This window comes from Podarcis pityusensis (assembly GCF_964106645.2).
Source record: "Podarcis pityusensis genome assembly, chromosome: 13".
In the NCBI taxonomy this organism is placed as follows: Eukaryota; Metazoa; Chordata; class Lepidosauria; order Squamata; family Lacertidae; genus Podarcis; species Podarcis pityusensis.
The window spans coordinates 10,982,961-10,998,274 of record NC_138038.1 but is presented as its reverse complement, the minus strand read 5'-3'; the positions used below and the strand labels follow the sequence as shown (position 1 = coordinate 10,998,274).

At 45.4% G+C, this 15,314-nt stretch overlaps 2 protein-coding genes across 6 annotated transcripts in view; one reads left to right on the top strand and one right to left on the bottom strand.

Moving 5' to 3' along the window:
• The window catches only part of MARCHF10 (membrane associated ring-CH-type finger 10), a 30,408-nt gene extending 27,574 nt beyond the window's left edge, over positions 1 to 2,834 (top strand). For all 5 annotated transcript variants that reach the window (XM_080976659.1, XM_080976661.1, XM_080976660.1 and 2 more), the window contains one exon: positions 2,107 to 2,834. In XM_080976659.1, the coding sequence (XP_080832785.1) occupies positions 2,107 to 2,135 (29 nt within the window). In that variant the 3' untranslated portion in view covers positions 2,136 to 2,834. The remainder of the gene's footprint in view (positions 1 to 2,106) is intronic.
• A 1,503-nt stretch (positions 2,835 to 4,337) lies between these two features.
• Positions 4,338 to 15,314, bottom strand: part of MRC2 (mannose receptor C-type 2) — an 80,162-nt gene continuing 69,185 nt past the window's right edge. Inside the window, exons 25-30 of the mRNA XM_080976484.1 lie at positions 14,133 to 14,301; positions 13,889 to 14,038; positions 12,602 to 12,721; positions 11,391 to 11,570; positions 10,044 to 10,070; positions 4,338 to 7,383 (exon numbers count right to left, since the gene is read on the bottom strand). Coding sequence (XP_080832610.1) covers positions 7,163 to 7,383; positions 10,044 to 10,070; positions 11,391 to 11,570; positions 12,602 to 12,721; positions 13,889 to 14,038; positions 14,133 to 14,301 — 867 coding nt within the window. The 3' untranslated portion in view covers positions 4,338 to 7,162. The remainder of the gene's footprint in view (positions 7,384 to 10,043; positions 10,071 to 11,390; positions 11,571 to 12,601; positions 12,722 to 13,888; positions 14,039 to 14,132; positions 14,302 to 15,314) is intronic.

Here is a 15,314-nt window from a genome sequence, read left to right as displayed (position 1 = left end):
GACACTGGTAGTTCTATATAAGGCTTAAACAAACAGATACTATAATGACAACTAATCACTACAGCAATAACTGGTGATAACAAAAACCCTTCCTTTGTTAAGTAACATCAACAGTGGGTATGAAATTGATTGAGGCCTGTCTTGGCTCAAGCGAAGACTTCCTTGTGTAAATTCTAATATAGCAATTTCACACTGGAATCTCCATTTGAAGTGCCTTGGGAAACCGAAGGCTTCTCCCCATTGGTTTCTGGGCATTTTGCTTATTCTTTTGCAAACAGACTATAGCGTATCATCTTGAGTAGGCGGGTGAACCCTATGGGGTTGGCTTTTATTAGGATTTGTAATAGTAATGTTTGAGTAGACACGGGGATAGAATTCACATCTAGGTTAGTGGCAGGGTCTTCTTCCTCCACTTTTGTCTGTTTTATATTAGGGGTATGTCTGAAAGCAAGGACAAGTCTATCACACAAGGACTGTGATGTTCCACTGCTTATAATATATACAGTGCTTTTTTTCTTAGAAAATGTTTAGGGGTACTCTCACTTTCCTACTCATGTTGAAATACTGCCCCCCAATGAGGCCAAACTTAGATTCACAAAATGTTTAGGGGTATGCGTACACCTGCGTACTCCCAGAAAAAAGCAGTGTGTGTGTGTGTGTGTGTGTGTGTGTGTGTGTGTATAGGAATACACACAAACACACACACATCTTCAAGGTGTCCAAAGAAAGTTGGTTATCCATTAACATACCCACATGGCTCCTACCCCTTTTGAAGTTCCTAGATAAGAATAACATTCAAATCAAGAGGCCCCTTATATTTAGCTAAGTTACAGAAATGTGGCAAACAGCTATTTAGCATGGTCAGTTATGCCCCAGTAACGCCACAACTCATGGTGTCCAATGTGGCTAACGAGCAATGAGGTGAAACGCACTCTGCATGTACCAAGGGCATTTCCTTCCTTTATAATATCACATTTCGGAGCTTGCTCCGAGTTATCTCTGCACATCCTCTTGACTTCTTGAGTTCCAGCTCTCTTTATATAACGGTTGTGCAAGCTTATGCTGTGAAAAAGTTGAATTGAAAATAAAACATTTGCTTTGGACTGCAATCGTAACCCAACTTACCTGGGAGTAAGCTCCACTTAACTCAGTATGTCCTGGGTCCTGCTTTACTGCGCTTGGTTGGCAGGCCTGTTGAGTCACATGCCGCACTACTTTTGCAGGATACAGATCCTTCTATAACTCTGCAGGTGGCGAGATTCCTGAATGCGGTTATCTCACACACAAGAACCACCAAAATCAGCAACAACATCAAAAACTAATCGGACAGTTTTGAAGAGAGTGCATGTCGGATCTTGTCTTCAGTTGTCCTTTTTCTGGGATCCGTCCCTTGGAGCTCTTCGGGCCCCAAGCTATTATCTGGCTCTGCTCAATGACCCACCCCTACATCATGGTGTTCACCTTCTGGTGCCGAATATATCGGTCTTTATGCCTCTGTGCTTTTATGTTTGTACATCCTTTATGGGCTAATAGCCGTAAATAAATAAATAAATAAATAAATAAATAACTCAGTATGACTTACTTCTGAGTAGACATGGTTGTTAGAATTGCACTGTTAGAAGGACACATTTTCCCCCCGTACAATCATAGGAAAATACAATTTGAAAGGGTCTCACTGGTCATCATTCAACCTTTTCTCCCCCACGACCAGATTGCCTGCACACCTACGGTTCTTGCATTGTTTACAGCAGTCATGGGGGACTGACACCAGTATAGGCCTCCTTAAAGCAGCCCTTCATTTATTTGAGTCGCATTTCCTAACATAACATATATCCACCTCCTTTCAGATAGTCCTAGCATATGGCAAGTAGGAGTTAACTAAATTTGGCACCTTGGATGCCTTACTTTTTGGGCTCTCTGGCTCCTCGGTTTTATGAAATGTGTCACAACAAGTCTCTGGAGATAAGTAATTAAATTTGGATTTATGGTGAACATTTGAGCCTCCGTTGCTCTTTTGAGTAATAGTGTATTGAATGCATTTAAGGCAATTGCCACATTATACAGAAAAGCGTTCTAAGAAGTGATTTATTTCCTCCATCTTTGCAGATTCAGCCAATTCTGGCAACAGTGGGTAAGAAAACTCTCAAGGATCTAAGGAAGAGACCTCTTTGGGAATCTGACAGAGAGCCCTTCTTCACATCCTTCAACTTTCACTCTTTCTTAACACCAGGCCACAATAAGTATGTACGCCATTCATATTCCGTGTCACCCATTGAAATCAAAAGACTTTTTAAGGGTCTGGGGTTGTTTTGGCTGTTTGTGTGGTTTGATTCTTGTGGGTTTTTCCCCTTTTGTTTTTGTTTTTGAAGTTGCAATATTGACTGACAATCTTTTTAAAACAACATGGGTTATTAACAGCAACTTGCAGAGTGTAAACTTTTTAATCTCTCCTACTCCCTGGCCCCCAGCTACTCCAATCAAAATTCAAAACGTTGGCTAGGGTTTCATGCGTGTGTTGTGTGTGTGCTTTGACTGACCTCTGGCAAACCGTCTGAGATGGCAAACTAGGTATCTACTTTTGCAGCACCTGCCCTACTAGAATCCACTCTGCACCATTTCAGACATGCGCCTTTGGGGTCAGGGTTCCCTGGAGATAAAAGCAATGTTTTGTACGTTAAAACTGAGTTGTTGTACGCCCAGCCTTTTCACAGGACATTTCATGGCACACAAATGTAAATGTATTGATGTACTGTTGTATGATCAGTCTTATAACATTATTGCCTTCCTTTTGAATGGCAAGCCCTAATAAAAAATATTTAATCTTTTGTTCACTCCTCAGGCACCCCCTCCCATGTTCTTTTTAAAAAATTGATCAGTACGTTGTAAGTGAACAGGTTGTTGTTTTGGAGGGAGATTCCCACAGGTGAATATCAGATAGCCAGGGCATTCCCCTTGTGACAGAACTTTCAGGAGAGATGCTCTAAGGCAATCTGCGCCTCTCTCTCCTTCCCACCCAACCCTGCTGTATCACGCAGCCAACATAGACTGCCAATTCCTGGGTTCTGTACAGCAGCTGCAACACTGCCAACGCTGGATTGCTGCTAAAACAGTAATAACAGCAAATGCAGCTTGAATGACTACAGATTACAGTGGACCCTCCAGATATGTATTAAATTCGTTCCAGGAGTCCGTCCGCAACCCGAAAAGTCCGTAGGCTGAGGCGCTACTTCTGCGCACACGGCACAATTTAGCGCTTCTGTGCACAGTGAAACCCGGAAGTATACACTTCCGGGTTTGCCGCATTCACAACCCAAAAGTTACGTATCCAGAGTGGTACGTAACTAGAGGGTCCACCGTATACTAAGAGCCCACACTGGAAAGAGGCCATGAAATTTGAAGGTTAGAGCAAATTTCTCCCGTTTTCACAATTGCAGCAGGCGGCACTTGAAGAACTTGCACTTACCGTTGTGTTGCAATTGCCGTTGTCAAATGTGAAAAGAAGGCTTTTGAAAATGTGTATCACTGGTATTAGGCTTTAGAGTGAATTGATTTGCATATGGAGAGGAACTTTGGATGTAGTCATCTGGTCCAGTGGTGGAGCCTACGATAGAATGGCATTCCTCATTGGGTGTCATCCAGAGCTGTCATGCCTTTCACAAACGCATGTGTGCTCTGTTTCAGAATGGGTTTGCTTGGTCCATTGTGTTTTAGCCCTGAAGGGCTTAACTGGTCCAGTGTAGTGCCTTGAATTGTAGCTCAAAAGACAACTTCTCACAGCACCTGCCTCTGTTTCAAAAAGAGAGCATTGCTTAAGCTCCTTCCCTTAATGATGATGTTACCACTCCCGTCTTCTATCTAGACATGTGCATTAGAGTTTTTAAGAGTTGAATTCCAGAGGTTTCTCCACATGTTGATACAATTCAGTGGCTGATAGATTGGGTGGAGCCCACTAGCATTCAGATTGTCTTAGCTGAGAATGAGCTTCCCTGGTTGCACTCCTAAAGGCCATGTGAGCAGTTTGTGAGGAAGGCGATGGGAAAGCTAAAAGGTTTGTGAGAAGTTGAGTTGAACAATTGGGCTGAGCCCACATTTCGTTCATCTCAAAAGACTGCAAGACTGACATTCTCGAAATTCATCTCAAGTCCAAATATAGCCACTGAAGAGGAATTTCTGCCATTACCAATCTTGGGATCAGTCAAAGTTGAATTTTCGCAGCTTTAATTAAAATGACGCACTGCACAGTGAATGGTAAATTCTGAGAAAGCAAGAAATGGGGCAAAAGAGGTTTTTGGCTTCTTGCGACTACTGAAAACCATGGAAGAAGATGAAGAGTCTGCTTTTGCTGAAACGGATGGGGAAATGAAGCTTTATTCCAAGATTCTAGAAGGCTTTTTTTTTAAAAAAAAGCAAAAGTAATTACTTTAAAAGTTGCCAGTTTCTTTTCCAGCACCTTTTCACATTATTCAGAAGGGTGATAAGAAATGCATTTAATCTGAGGCATTTTCCCAGTAATTGCAAACAAACAAACAAACAAACAAAGAAGCAAACTTCTCATTATTTTGGGATAATACCTCTTCCCTCCTTGTACGGAACGCAATGATAGTTGTCTGGTTGTGTTTTATTCACCTTGAAAGCAGAGAGGGAAATAACATTGTCAAGACTGTTGTTAAGGGGTGGCTATGGTACTGTCATAATTACTGAGGGAGAGTCTGAGGGAATAGCAGCAGCATACACATCTGGGAAGAAGCGTCCCTCCTTTCTGGCCTGCTATTGCACTTAATTCCTGAATATATATTGACCAGCAGGCTTGCCTTCTTGGCAGAAGGCATTTCCATGCAATTCCTTTGTCAAAATGTTGAAGAAGTGCTCATACAGCACATCAACATTCTTGGGGCAGAAGCTTTGGTTTCAGAGAATATCCATTTCAGTGAACATGGATACTGAGTTCTCATGCCTGCACCATTTTCACGTCTGCATTGGAATCCTCTGTTCAATATTGCTGCAAAAGGGTTAGTGCTTCATTTGTAAAATGAGAGGTTCCCAGCACCCGAGCCCAGAAATTGGCCTTTTGCCTGGGAGCTTAATTGCCCAGACACACAAGGCTTGCCTGTGACTACTTATGAGAGAGATGAAGGCACACTACATATTACCGAAGGCACTGTTACTTCACACATCTAATGGTGGAGTCCAGGGCAAAGTCATTCCAATTCAGCCCTGAAAAACGATCCCCTGAGCAGAGAAGTTGTTTAGCATTAGCCATAAATCAATATGTATGAACATCTTTATCTAAACCAAAAAGATGCCCAGGAAACAAGCAGCAGTCATCAAGGGAAAAGGAACTGGAAAACCTAAGATTGTCTCAGAAACTCTCCATACCATGGCCTGGTATGGCAGCTTCCAGGTACCTAAAGATTAAAGAGACAAAGGTAAACATTTTTATGAACACTTAATATCCAGCTTAAGTGAAAATTACCAGATTTTTTTTATATATATACAACAATTCTCATAATTATTTGAGTAGCAGAAAAGAACTATTCTCCCCTTATCATCTTTAGCACAGCCACTGTTCAAAAGTTATTTAGTTGGAAGCAAAGGACAAAACGACAACCACAGCATGCCCTGTTCTATTTTTTGTTTCTTAATTCCACATTTGTTTCACCCAAGGTCTCTCACTAGCTCCTAGCATATGCTATCCAAAACCAAGTTGTATACTTATCCTGGAAGCAAGAAAACTTTAGTGTCCTGTTGCATTGCTTAGAATGATTGAAAATTAAATGGGAAAGGGGGGAATTGTAGAACCTTTGGCCATCACATCTACACACAGACACAAAATACCCCCAAAAGAAGGTATAATTGTCAAACATGCACTTTGATACAGTATAAAACGAGAAGTACCAGAAAACAAGTTGTCTATACCTCTTATCCAGCAAGGCAACAACAAAATTAAAATTAAAAACAAGTGCCAGTATATTAGCTTTCCACTCAAGAAATGCTGTTGTTCCGAGGACCTTTCTGCAAAAAACCCCCTGTTTTCTGCAATAAATATGCATTTGTTTCCCATTTTAAGTTCAGGGCAGTGTTTCTGTTGCAGATACAATGCATTTCCTTTAAGTGCTCAGACCGCAACATTTTGTTCTTGGGGGGGAAAGCAGGCCTTGCCTTGAGTGGACAACTCATGCTCATTGTTCCTGTTCAAAATGCAGATGTCTAAGCCCCACACTTGACCTACTTGATGCATTGTTTCGTTTTGTGATCAGTGGGAAAAGGACACAATCCCCAGGACCATTTAGCCAACTCCCCGCCACTACCACTTGTTTGTAGAAGGGCTCATAATGATGTTCAATTCTTTGATGGCTTATGAGTTTTGCAAGGAAGTGCACATCTAGCCGGAATCGTTAAAAGAGGCAGAGGCAAATAGCAACGTTCCTGTCTTCTTCACCACCCCCAAGCACACACCCGTTACTCATTTGTCACCAAGAGGCCATCCTGAAGCTGCGAAAATGTTTGTGGCACCACTTTCAGTTGTTTTCGCAGAAAGGTCCTCTATATGGCAACAGAATTTAACAGCAGAATGGTTGCTATGGCAGTGGCACGGCTGGGGAAGCATTTATCTCGGGGTATCTCGGCATCAGAGAAATAGAAGATCGAACCACCGTTATTAGGAATTCAAGGGCCCATCACTCTTTTAATTATCCACATGGCTTCAATAAGTAATCCAAAATAAGAAAGGCGTGTTCTTACCAAGAAGAACACGAGGAAACCCTGCAAGCCCTTCCCTGTTTTAATATTAGAACCAGGAAAAAGTAATGCTTGCATTTTCATTCTCTAAGGAAATGTGGAGAAGACACGGCAGAGACTGGAGCATCCAAAATGAGGTTTTCTAACTCACTGTCTCCAACAAATGAACCACTTTCCCTTTTCTCCCATGGCTCCTCTTTGAGAAGGGCAGACGTACAAGGCCAGGGCTGAATTTCTTCTAGTGTCACATACAAATGGGACTTTTTTAAAAAGTATTTCTCCACATCTCCTTAGCAGTTCACAGTCCTATCTATTGACCCTGCTGTTGCCCTATGCTGTCCTCGGGGGCTTGCTGTTGAGATGGCATGTTATGACAGGTACTCAGGTCCCTCCCTCCCCCCACCCCGGCTCGCCAATTCCCCCACTAGTCTTGCTGTTCATTCATCTCCATATCAGACACCAGAATGTTCTTCTCTGCAGATTCACTGGGGTTGGAGTTGGTACGGCTGTAGCGGGCACTCTCAAACGCCCCTCGCTCTGAGGTCCTCCGGCGCTTGTACAGATAGATAGCAACTGCTATCAGGGCACACAGTGCTAAGGAGGAGAGGATAACCACCGCGATGGCCTTTGTGTTCTCCAGGAAAGCTGCAAAGGAGAGGGGAAAAGGGTCAAAACGGAAGGAGACCCATTTTTGTGGAAGAGCAAGGGGGAGACTTTGTGCACAGAACTGGCCGGGATTAGTTTCAGTTTGCTTAGCGGGATGCGGAATTTTAAGCAGACACATCGAAATGGGGAAACTCTTGCCATTTGGGTTTCAAAAGAAGGAAATCTCGCTAAATCTCCACCTAACATCTCTCTGCCATCTATATATAAGGGTCTGGTGACTTCTGTTTCAGTGTATCTGAAGAAGTGTGCATGCACACGAAAGCTCATACCAATAACTAACTTAGTTGGTCTCTAAGGTGCTACTGGAAGGAATTTTTTTTAATTATTATTATTTTTGTTTCGACTACGGCAGACCGACACGGCTACCTACCCATAACTATCTCTATGCCAGAGAGGCAACTTTTGCACAGATCTGTCTTGTGCTAAAAACAGCCCTTTGTGTGCCAAAGAACCAAATTCCGGGGTGAATATTATAAACAGGTGTGTTAAATTCGGTTTGCGGAATGTATTCAGCTTCTCTAACCATGGGAGAGGAGTAAGAGAAAGTATGCACAGCACTGCAGTGCCACCCACTCACTACTAGAAGCTCTGCTCATCCCTCCATCTAAATTGTTGCTTGCCACCCTGCACGCTTTTGGGAGGAAAAAAAACGAATGAATAAAATAAACTAGGTCTCCAGTTACCTAACAGTTCAGTTTAAATGTAAACAGAGTGATGAATTCTGCTCAAGATACAAGTACTATAAATATGAGAAAGCATGGATAGCTCAGTTGGTTAGAGCGTGGTGCTGATAATTCCAAAGTTGCAGGTTTGATCCCCGTATGGGACAGCTGCGTATTCCTGCATTGCTAGATGATCCTCAGGGTCCCTTCCAACTCTGATTCTATGATACTCAGCACACCTAGAGGCATAGCTAGGCTCCCTTGCGCCCTTGGCCAGGAGCTGCCTTTGCACCCCTCCCTGTCCCTTGCACCCTTGATAACTCCAAGCCAGGGCAGAGAGAGGCATATTTTTGCACCCCTTGGGCCTGCATCCTTGGCAGGCTTCAACCTGGCCAAACCCCTAGGATGGAGCAACATCACCAACTGCCTATGTGAAACCATTGAGGTTTTGAGAACATACCGTTCAGGTATTTGCAGAGTCTAAAGAGCGGTTATGACTTCCCAAAGGGCATGCTTACAAATCTAAGGTGGGCTGGCTCCTCCCTGGGCAGTTGAAATATACTCGGAGTCGAGTGTGGATTTCATGCTCTTTATTCAGCTCATAGTAGTGAGGAATGGAAGTTCCCCCAAAACGTCTGCTTTATATATATTATTTACACAATGGGCCCGTGATTGGCTAATTCCGGGATTCTCCTGTAGGCCAATCAGGTTGCGGATTCACTTCCACCTGGAGCTGGATTGGGTGGCTCCTGAGGACCAATCAGACTGCTGCATTCTGGAGCCTATTGTTCTAGGACCAATCAGACTGCTGCATTCTGAATCCTATTGTTCTAGGACCAATCAGACTGCTGCATTTTGGATCCTATTCAACTCAGTAGATAACAGCAGTTCACCTTGTTTTTTAAACAAAAGGCAGAGCCAAGTCCTACCTTGGAGAGGAGGTAGCAGAGGGCCCTGGCAGAATGTCCCTTAGTAGCATACAGCCCACTACAGGCCCTTTTCAGACAATGAATTATGGAGCTGCATTACAGACCCCACAATTTCCCTGGTGGGGACTCCTGGTGGGAATTGTTGCCATGGGGTGGTCCATTGGGACCCTTCCGCCACGGGCTTCCCCTCCTGCTTCAGGTAAGGGATAAAGGCAGCAGAGGACAGGTTGTGCTCCAAGCACAAATGAGGAGAGAGGCTGTTTGAGGTAATAATAATAATAATAAATTTTATTTATACCCCGCCCTCCCCAGCCAAGACTGGGCTCAGGGCGGCTAACACCAGGTATAAAAACAATTGATTAAAGTACAACTTAAAAACAAGATTAAAATGCAACATTAAGATGCAGCCTCATTTCAGAAGAAACTCAAATCAAAAACTTTGGGGGGATGAAAACGTCAAATCTTCACCAAGGCCAACTATCCAGACTGGTCCTACGTGGGCCAGAAAAAAGCCAAGGAAGTCCCCAAATAGGAGTTCCATCACAGAAGGAGAAAGGAAAACGGAAAGAGGGGGAGGGGATCAAGTTGATTCCAAGCCAAAGGCCAGGGGAACAACTCTGTCTTACAGGCTCTGCGGAAAGAAATCAGATCCTGAGACGGAGTGTTCCACCAGGCTGGAGCCAGTGTTGAGAAGGCCCTGGCTCTGGTTGAGGCTAATCTAACTTCCTTAGGGCCCGGGACCTCTAGGGTGTTGGTATTTATAGACCTTAGGTCCTCCGCAGGGCATACCAGGAGAGGCGGTCCCATAGGTACAAGGGTCCTAGGCCTGTCCAATTCACTTGTGCCCAGTTATTGCAACTGAAGCAGGTCTGGCTTTCCTGCTTCAAATTCTCACCCCCTTCTATAGTGCAAAAGGCACAAGACTCCGGTTTTACAACCAGACTGGGAGTCCATCTGTTTCAGGACTGGTGTTCAAAGGAGTGTCAGGAGGCAAAGCCAAGCTCACCTACAAGGAGACACGGCAACCAGTTTCCAGTTTGGTACGTACCTGATCTGGAGAGGCTGCTTTCTTCCGCTGCCATGGAAAGAGAACCCAGCCAGTGGCGGGAGAGAGAGAGAGAGAGAGAGAGAGAGAGAGAGAGAGAAAGGGTGTCATTAATTTACCTGTTCCTAGTCCTGTTTCATATGTTGCTTGAAAACAGCCCTTCAGAGCTGCTCAAAACATTCCAAAGCAACTCCCTCCATGCTTTGCTGTTGCATTCCTTTGACTTTCATTAGCTACGTTTCCCTTTCAAATCTAATAATAATAATAAAAGTAATAATATGTCCTCTCTTTCAATTGCAACCACACTTGTCCCCTTGTCTACTGGTAGAGCAACCCTACTTTCTAGCTCTTATTGTCCTTCATTTTTCTCCATAAAGTAACATTAATCAAACGTATTAAGAGTAATACCTTTACTGAACCAATTTAGGAATGATTAAGAGTATGCACGCCTTTCAGCCTTCACAGAACTCTTCATTAGGCAGAATGGAAAAGATTAGATTAGACAAGTCGCCCAGCTCCCTCTCTTATCTACTTGAAAGCTGCCTCGCTTTTCACTAGCTGATGAAGAGTTTCACGAACCCATAGAACTCTGCAGATTCACACAGCGGCCTAAGCTGACCCAAGAAACGATTTCATTCTATCTCAAGTTTTGGGACAACCAAAGGCCGTCTGCAGAGGACAATCCATGTCTAACATATTCTGTTTAAACCACCCAGCGCCCAAGAGGGCCAGGTTCCCAAAGAGCACACTGGCTGTCTTTGGTCAAGACTCTTTCTCTTTAAATTATCAGCATTATCCAAAAATCACCACCACCACAATAGTGGACTAGAAAAAGTCTCAATGCATGAAGATATATACAGGATTCTATACTTAAACAAAAGAGAAGTAAGGTCAATCCCTTGCAGTCTCTTTGAGCCACCGAAACCCACCTCATTGGCTGTTGATCATGTGTGATTTAGTGCAACTGGCCCTTACAATGTACAGTGGTACCTCTGGTTGCGAACAGGATCCGTTCCGGAGCCCCGTTCACAACACAAGCAGAACACAACCTGCGTCTGGCGATTCGCCGTTTCTGCACATGCACGTGACGTCATTTTGAGCGTCTGCGCATGCACGAGCAGCAAAACCCGGAAGTAGCCCTTTCCGGTACTTCCAGATCGCCGCGGGATGCAACCTGAAAAGACGTAACCTGAACCGAACGTAGCAAGAGGTATGACTGTAGTGATGAGGACCCATGAATAAACCCCAAGGAACTCCTGCTCTCATTCCCCGATGCTGAAGTCTGACCCATGACCATTAGAAGCCTCGCCCCACATTTTACCTCCGAGGCCTTCAAAACCACCCGCTTACCTCGGGCTGTCTTGCAGATGACTCCCATGGTGACGTTGGAGCAGGAGCCCAAGTGCCACACCCCGTTGCTGCGCTGGATCCAGTAGCAGCTGTTTTGGCTGAGCATGCTGGGTCCTGTGTCATCCTGCCCCCAGTTAGAATAGTTCACCGCCATGTTGTCATGCCAGACAAGTGTGCCCCCTGCAGAGGAAGGAGAAACATGCTGTGGAGTGGCGGGGTAGGGGGAGAGGGAGAGGGAGAGGGAGAGGGAGGGAGCACCTCTGCTGGATGGCAGAAAAGGATCAAAAATTCCTTTTCCGAAAGAGGAAACAAATTGCAAGGATTACAGTGTAGTCTGCTGAGCAAAAATGGCTGGGTATAAGCCACCTAAAGGGACGCGGGTGGCACTGTGGTCTAAACCACCGAGCCTCTCGGGCTTGCCGATCAGAAGGTCGACGGTTCGAATCCCCGTGACGGAGTGAGCTCCCGTTGCTTGGTCCCTGCTCCTGCCAACCTAGCAGTTCGAAAGCATGTCAAAATGCAAGTAGATAAATAGGTAAACCTCCGGCGGGAAGGTAAACGATGTTTCTGTGCGCTGCTCTGGTTCGCCAGGAGCGGCTTAGTCATGCTGCCCACATGACCCCAGAAGCTGTCTGCGGACAAACGCCGGCTCCCTCAGCCAGTAAAGGGAGATGAGCGCCACAACCCCAGAGTCGTCCGCAACTGGACTTAACTGTCATGGGTCCTTTACCTTTTTTTTATAAGCCACCTATCTATGTTTAGAAATGCTTTTAAATAAATGTGATTGCATATTTCCCCCATTTATCACTGTTTCCATTTCCCTCTCCTTCTGCTGTTTCCCCTGGGTGCAGATTATAGATTTTAAATTATAGACTTTTATGCATAGGAATCAAAGTGGCCAAGATCCATATGCGGGGTCAAACTGGACTGCTCCTCAGCCTCAGTCAGGCATAGGCAAACTCGCCCCTCCAGATGTTTTGGGACTACAACTCCCATCATTCCTAGCTAACAGGACCAGTGGTCAGGGGTGATGGGAATTGTAGTCTCGAAACATCTGGAGGGCTGAGTTTGCCTACGCCTGGTCTCAGTTCATGTATTAACGCCACCCTCATTTATTGCCCCAAACTCTTCCTCCTCACTGCTCTTCATTTCCTATAACGATAACATGCTGTTAACTACATGCCAATCAATCAAGACATTGCCAGCCTTACCTTTGGGGTTAAAGGCCATCCCCAGCCAAGCTCCTTTGGATTGGCTCTCATAAGCCTGAAGATGCTCCCACACGAATAGGTTCTCGATCTCATCTAGGATGGACAGCACCGTACCTCCAACTGTGGGGGAAGCGGGAGATGATGGAACAGGAGAAGAAACAGATGCACAAGCCTGAAAGTTTTACTGGGCAAGAAGAGTACAGCCGAGAGGCTCTCGCACTGTGCATTTTCTGAACGACACCCTCGTCCACGTGAAGGAAGCTCCAATTTTGTCACCAGAATAAAAAAAAAATGCAATTAAGCATCCCTTTTCATATATTCATTTGATCTGTAAGGTGAGCCAATATTACTCTCCCTCGTGCTGGGGGAAAGGATGCTGTTTCTGTGTGTCATGAGAACGCAAGGCGGGATTTGACGCAGGTAATTCTTATTCATTCCTCGATCTCATACGCATTGCGGAAAAACTTCCCATGAAAAACTTGCCAAAAACACTCATATTCAGGATACTGAGTTTGGTTGACAGAATCACAGGTGCCTGCATGTTACGTGCCTGAAGGCCGCACAAGTTTTCCCTACCTAGCTCCTGTAGCGAAACCTTCTAACCAAAGAGGACCCTTAAATGGGCAGAATAATCCCTGCCCCAGGAAAAGCTCTGCTGATTGCCTTATTGCCAATCAACTGCACTTTGCTCTCCCCTCGAGCACTGGCTCTGCAGGAGAAAGAAAAGGACAGTCTATAGACTCTTAAGAGTTAGCAGTTCTCTGACTTTGTAGGGAGAAAGGTGCCAAGGCTTTAGAAGAGAATGTCTGCAGCAACTGGGATTTCTACAGAAACGCATCGCCAACAGCGTGTGCACACCGTTCTGTACTAAAACAGGCACAAAGTAGGGGTGAGCAGATTCCTTCAGTTCTGGTATTTGGTTATTACTCTGATGTTCCATTGTTGTTGTGTGTTGTCGTCCGGGAATTGTTTGTGTGTGTGCTAAATATAAAGAGATGAGTACATTAATGACTTTGCTTTCTAAAAATTATTGTCCCACCTACAAGAACTGCTCCACAGTCCCAAGTGGAGGAATAGGCAGGTAGATGCCACTGAATAAAATCTCCAGCAGTCCACTTCCAAGACAAATGCTGGCGTGTGCTTTAGGCACAAGGAAGGAGGAAAGAAACCAAACACAAAGAGAAAAGCCAGAGCGAAAGAAAACATGACTTTGCGCCGGAAGCCATGTTCTAGGGCATGAGAAGTGGAGCATGGTTGTTCCCTCTGAGCTTCTTAGAAGCCCTTTACCTTTCTCACATCTCTTCTTAGCTTCTTTCTGGCCCAGCACGACTTCCATGTGGAAGGCATAGCAGTGATTCCGGAAGGGGATCCAGGAAGAATCCTCCACAGATTTCGGGCAGCTCCCATTGTACCTCCACTTGTGGGGGGGAAGGGCCCCTGAAAGGGAAGAACTGGTTAGAAGGAATGTCTGGGCCTTTTCTCCATTCAGGCTCAGGGCTGACTAGAGCATCCCCTCTCCCAGGTACAGCACCTGTGCTCATTTTGCAGATGGCCCCTTGAAGCTTGGTGTCGCAGCCGGCGGTCCTCCAGGTCCCATCTACATCCATGTATGCGCACCCTACAAGCTGTTGCGGTTCTCCAGCTCGCCAGTTTGTGTAGGAAAGGCTCTCTTCTGTGAACCACGTGTAGCTTCGCCTCCCCTAAAAGCAACCCAGTAAACCAATAAAAGATCTGCCAAGTCGGACCAGACAGAATAAGATTTCTGAGGGGGGAGCTCGTAACTGAGACTAGATGCAGATAAAATCCAAGCGGTCAAGAGGGTGCCCTTGTAAGGCTTGTGAAATATTCTGGATTTGTTTGATACCGTGTCCTGCACGGGTAGTTCATCTTAAGATGTTTCAGAAGTAGGATCCAGCTCTGAAAGCATCCCTTTTCCAGTGACACTTGGTCCCACCTTGCCACTCTTGGTGTCAGGCTTCGGGGAATCCTATCCCTCCCACTGTGGCAGCCAAGAAGCTGATACACAATAAAAGTTCTTACCAAGTAGTTTATTCAATAGTCAGAGAGACAAAGGAATGGGGTCTCCCTTAGATAATGGCGTTGCTCCAAGTAAAGTCCCACCCGCTACGTCTCTCCTATTCTACGTCACCCCTGTGTCGGCTAATCTGAGCTTTCTGCCTCTGAGCCTTTTTATTCTACTACCCTCAATGCTCGTCTGGTCCTGGAGAGGGGGGTCAGGAATGTTTTCCAAAGACACGGAGTCTGTCAGCTGTCTCTCCCCTGGTGCTGCTTCGTCCTGCTGTTCCTCTCCCAATATTTCCCATCTTCTCCCCTCTGCAGCCTCTGAACTGTGACCTTCTGCAAACCACCGTTGTAAATCTATAGTGTCCTTCTGTTCTCAGAAAGGTTCAGGAGAAGTCCTCCTCAGTCCAGCCCCTGACACTTGAGCTCCCATCCAGGAGGGTGTATTATAGGTCATTTGACTTCTGCAGCTCTGGCTACTGGCTCTAGCGACTGTGCCACTCCCAACTCTGATCCCCACCTGTCCACCAGCACTGGCCCAAGACACTTTGCCGCCTGAAGCAGAGCCCAAAAGCCTACCAGGGCCAACAATGTCGAAAAGGTCTTGCTATACCACTTGGACACTGATGCCTGCCTTCATCTAGTGGCGCTGTCTGAAGCAGAAGCACCACCCCGGCAAACGGCAGGGCCG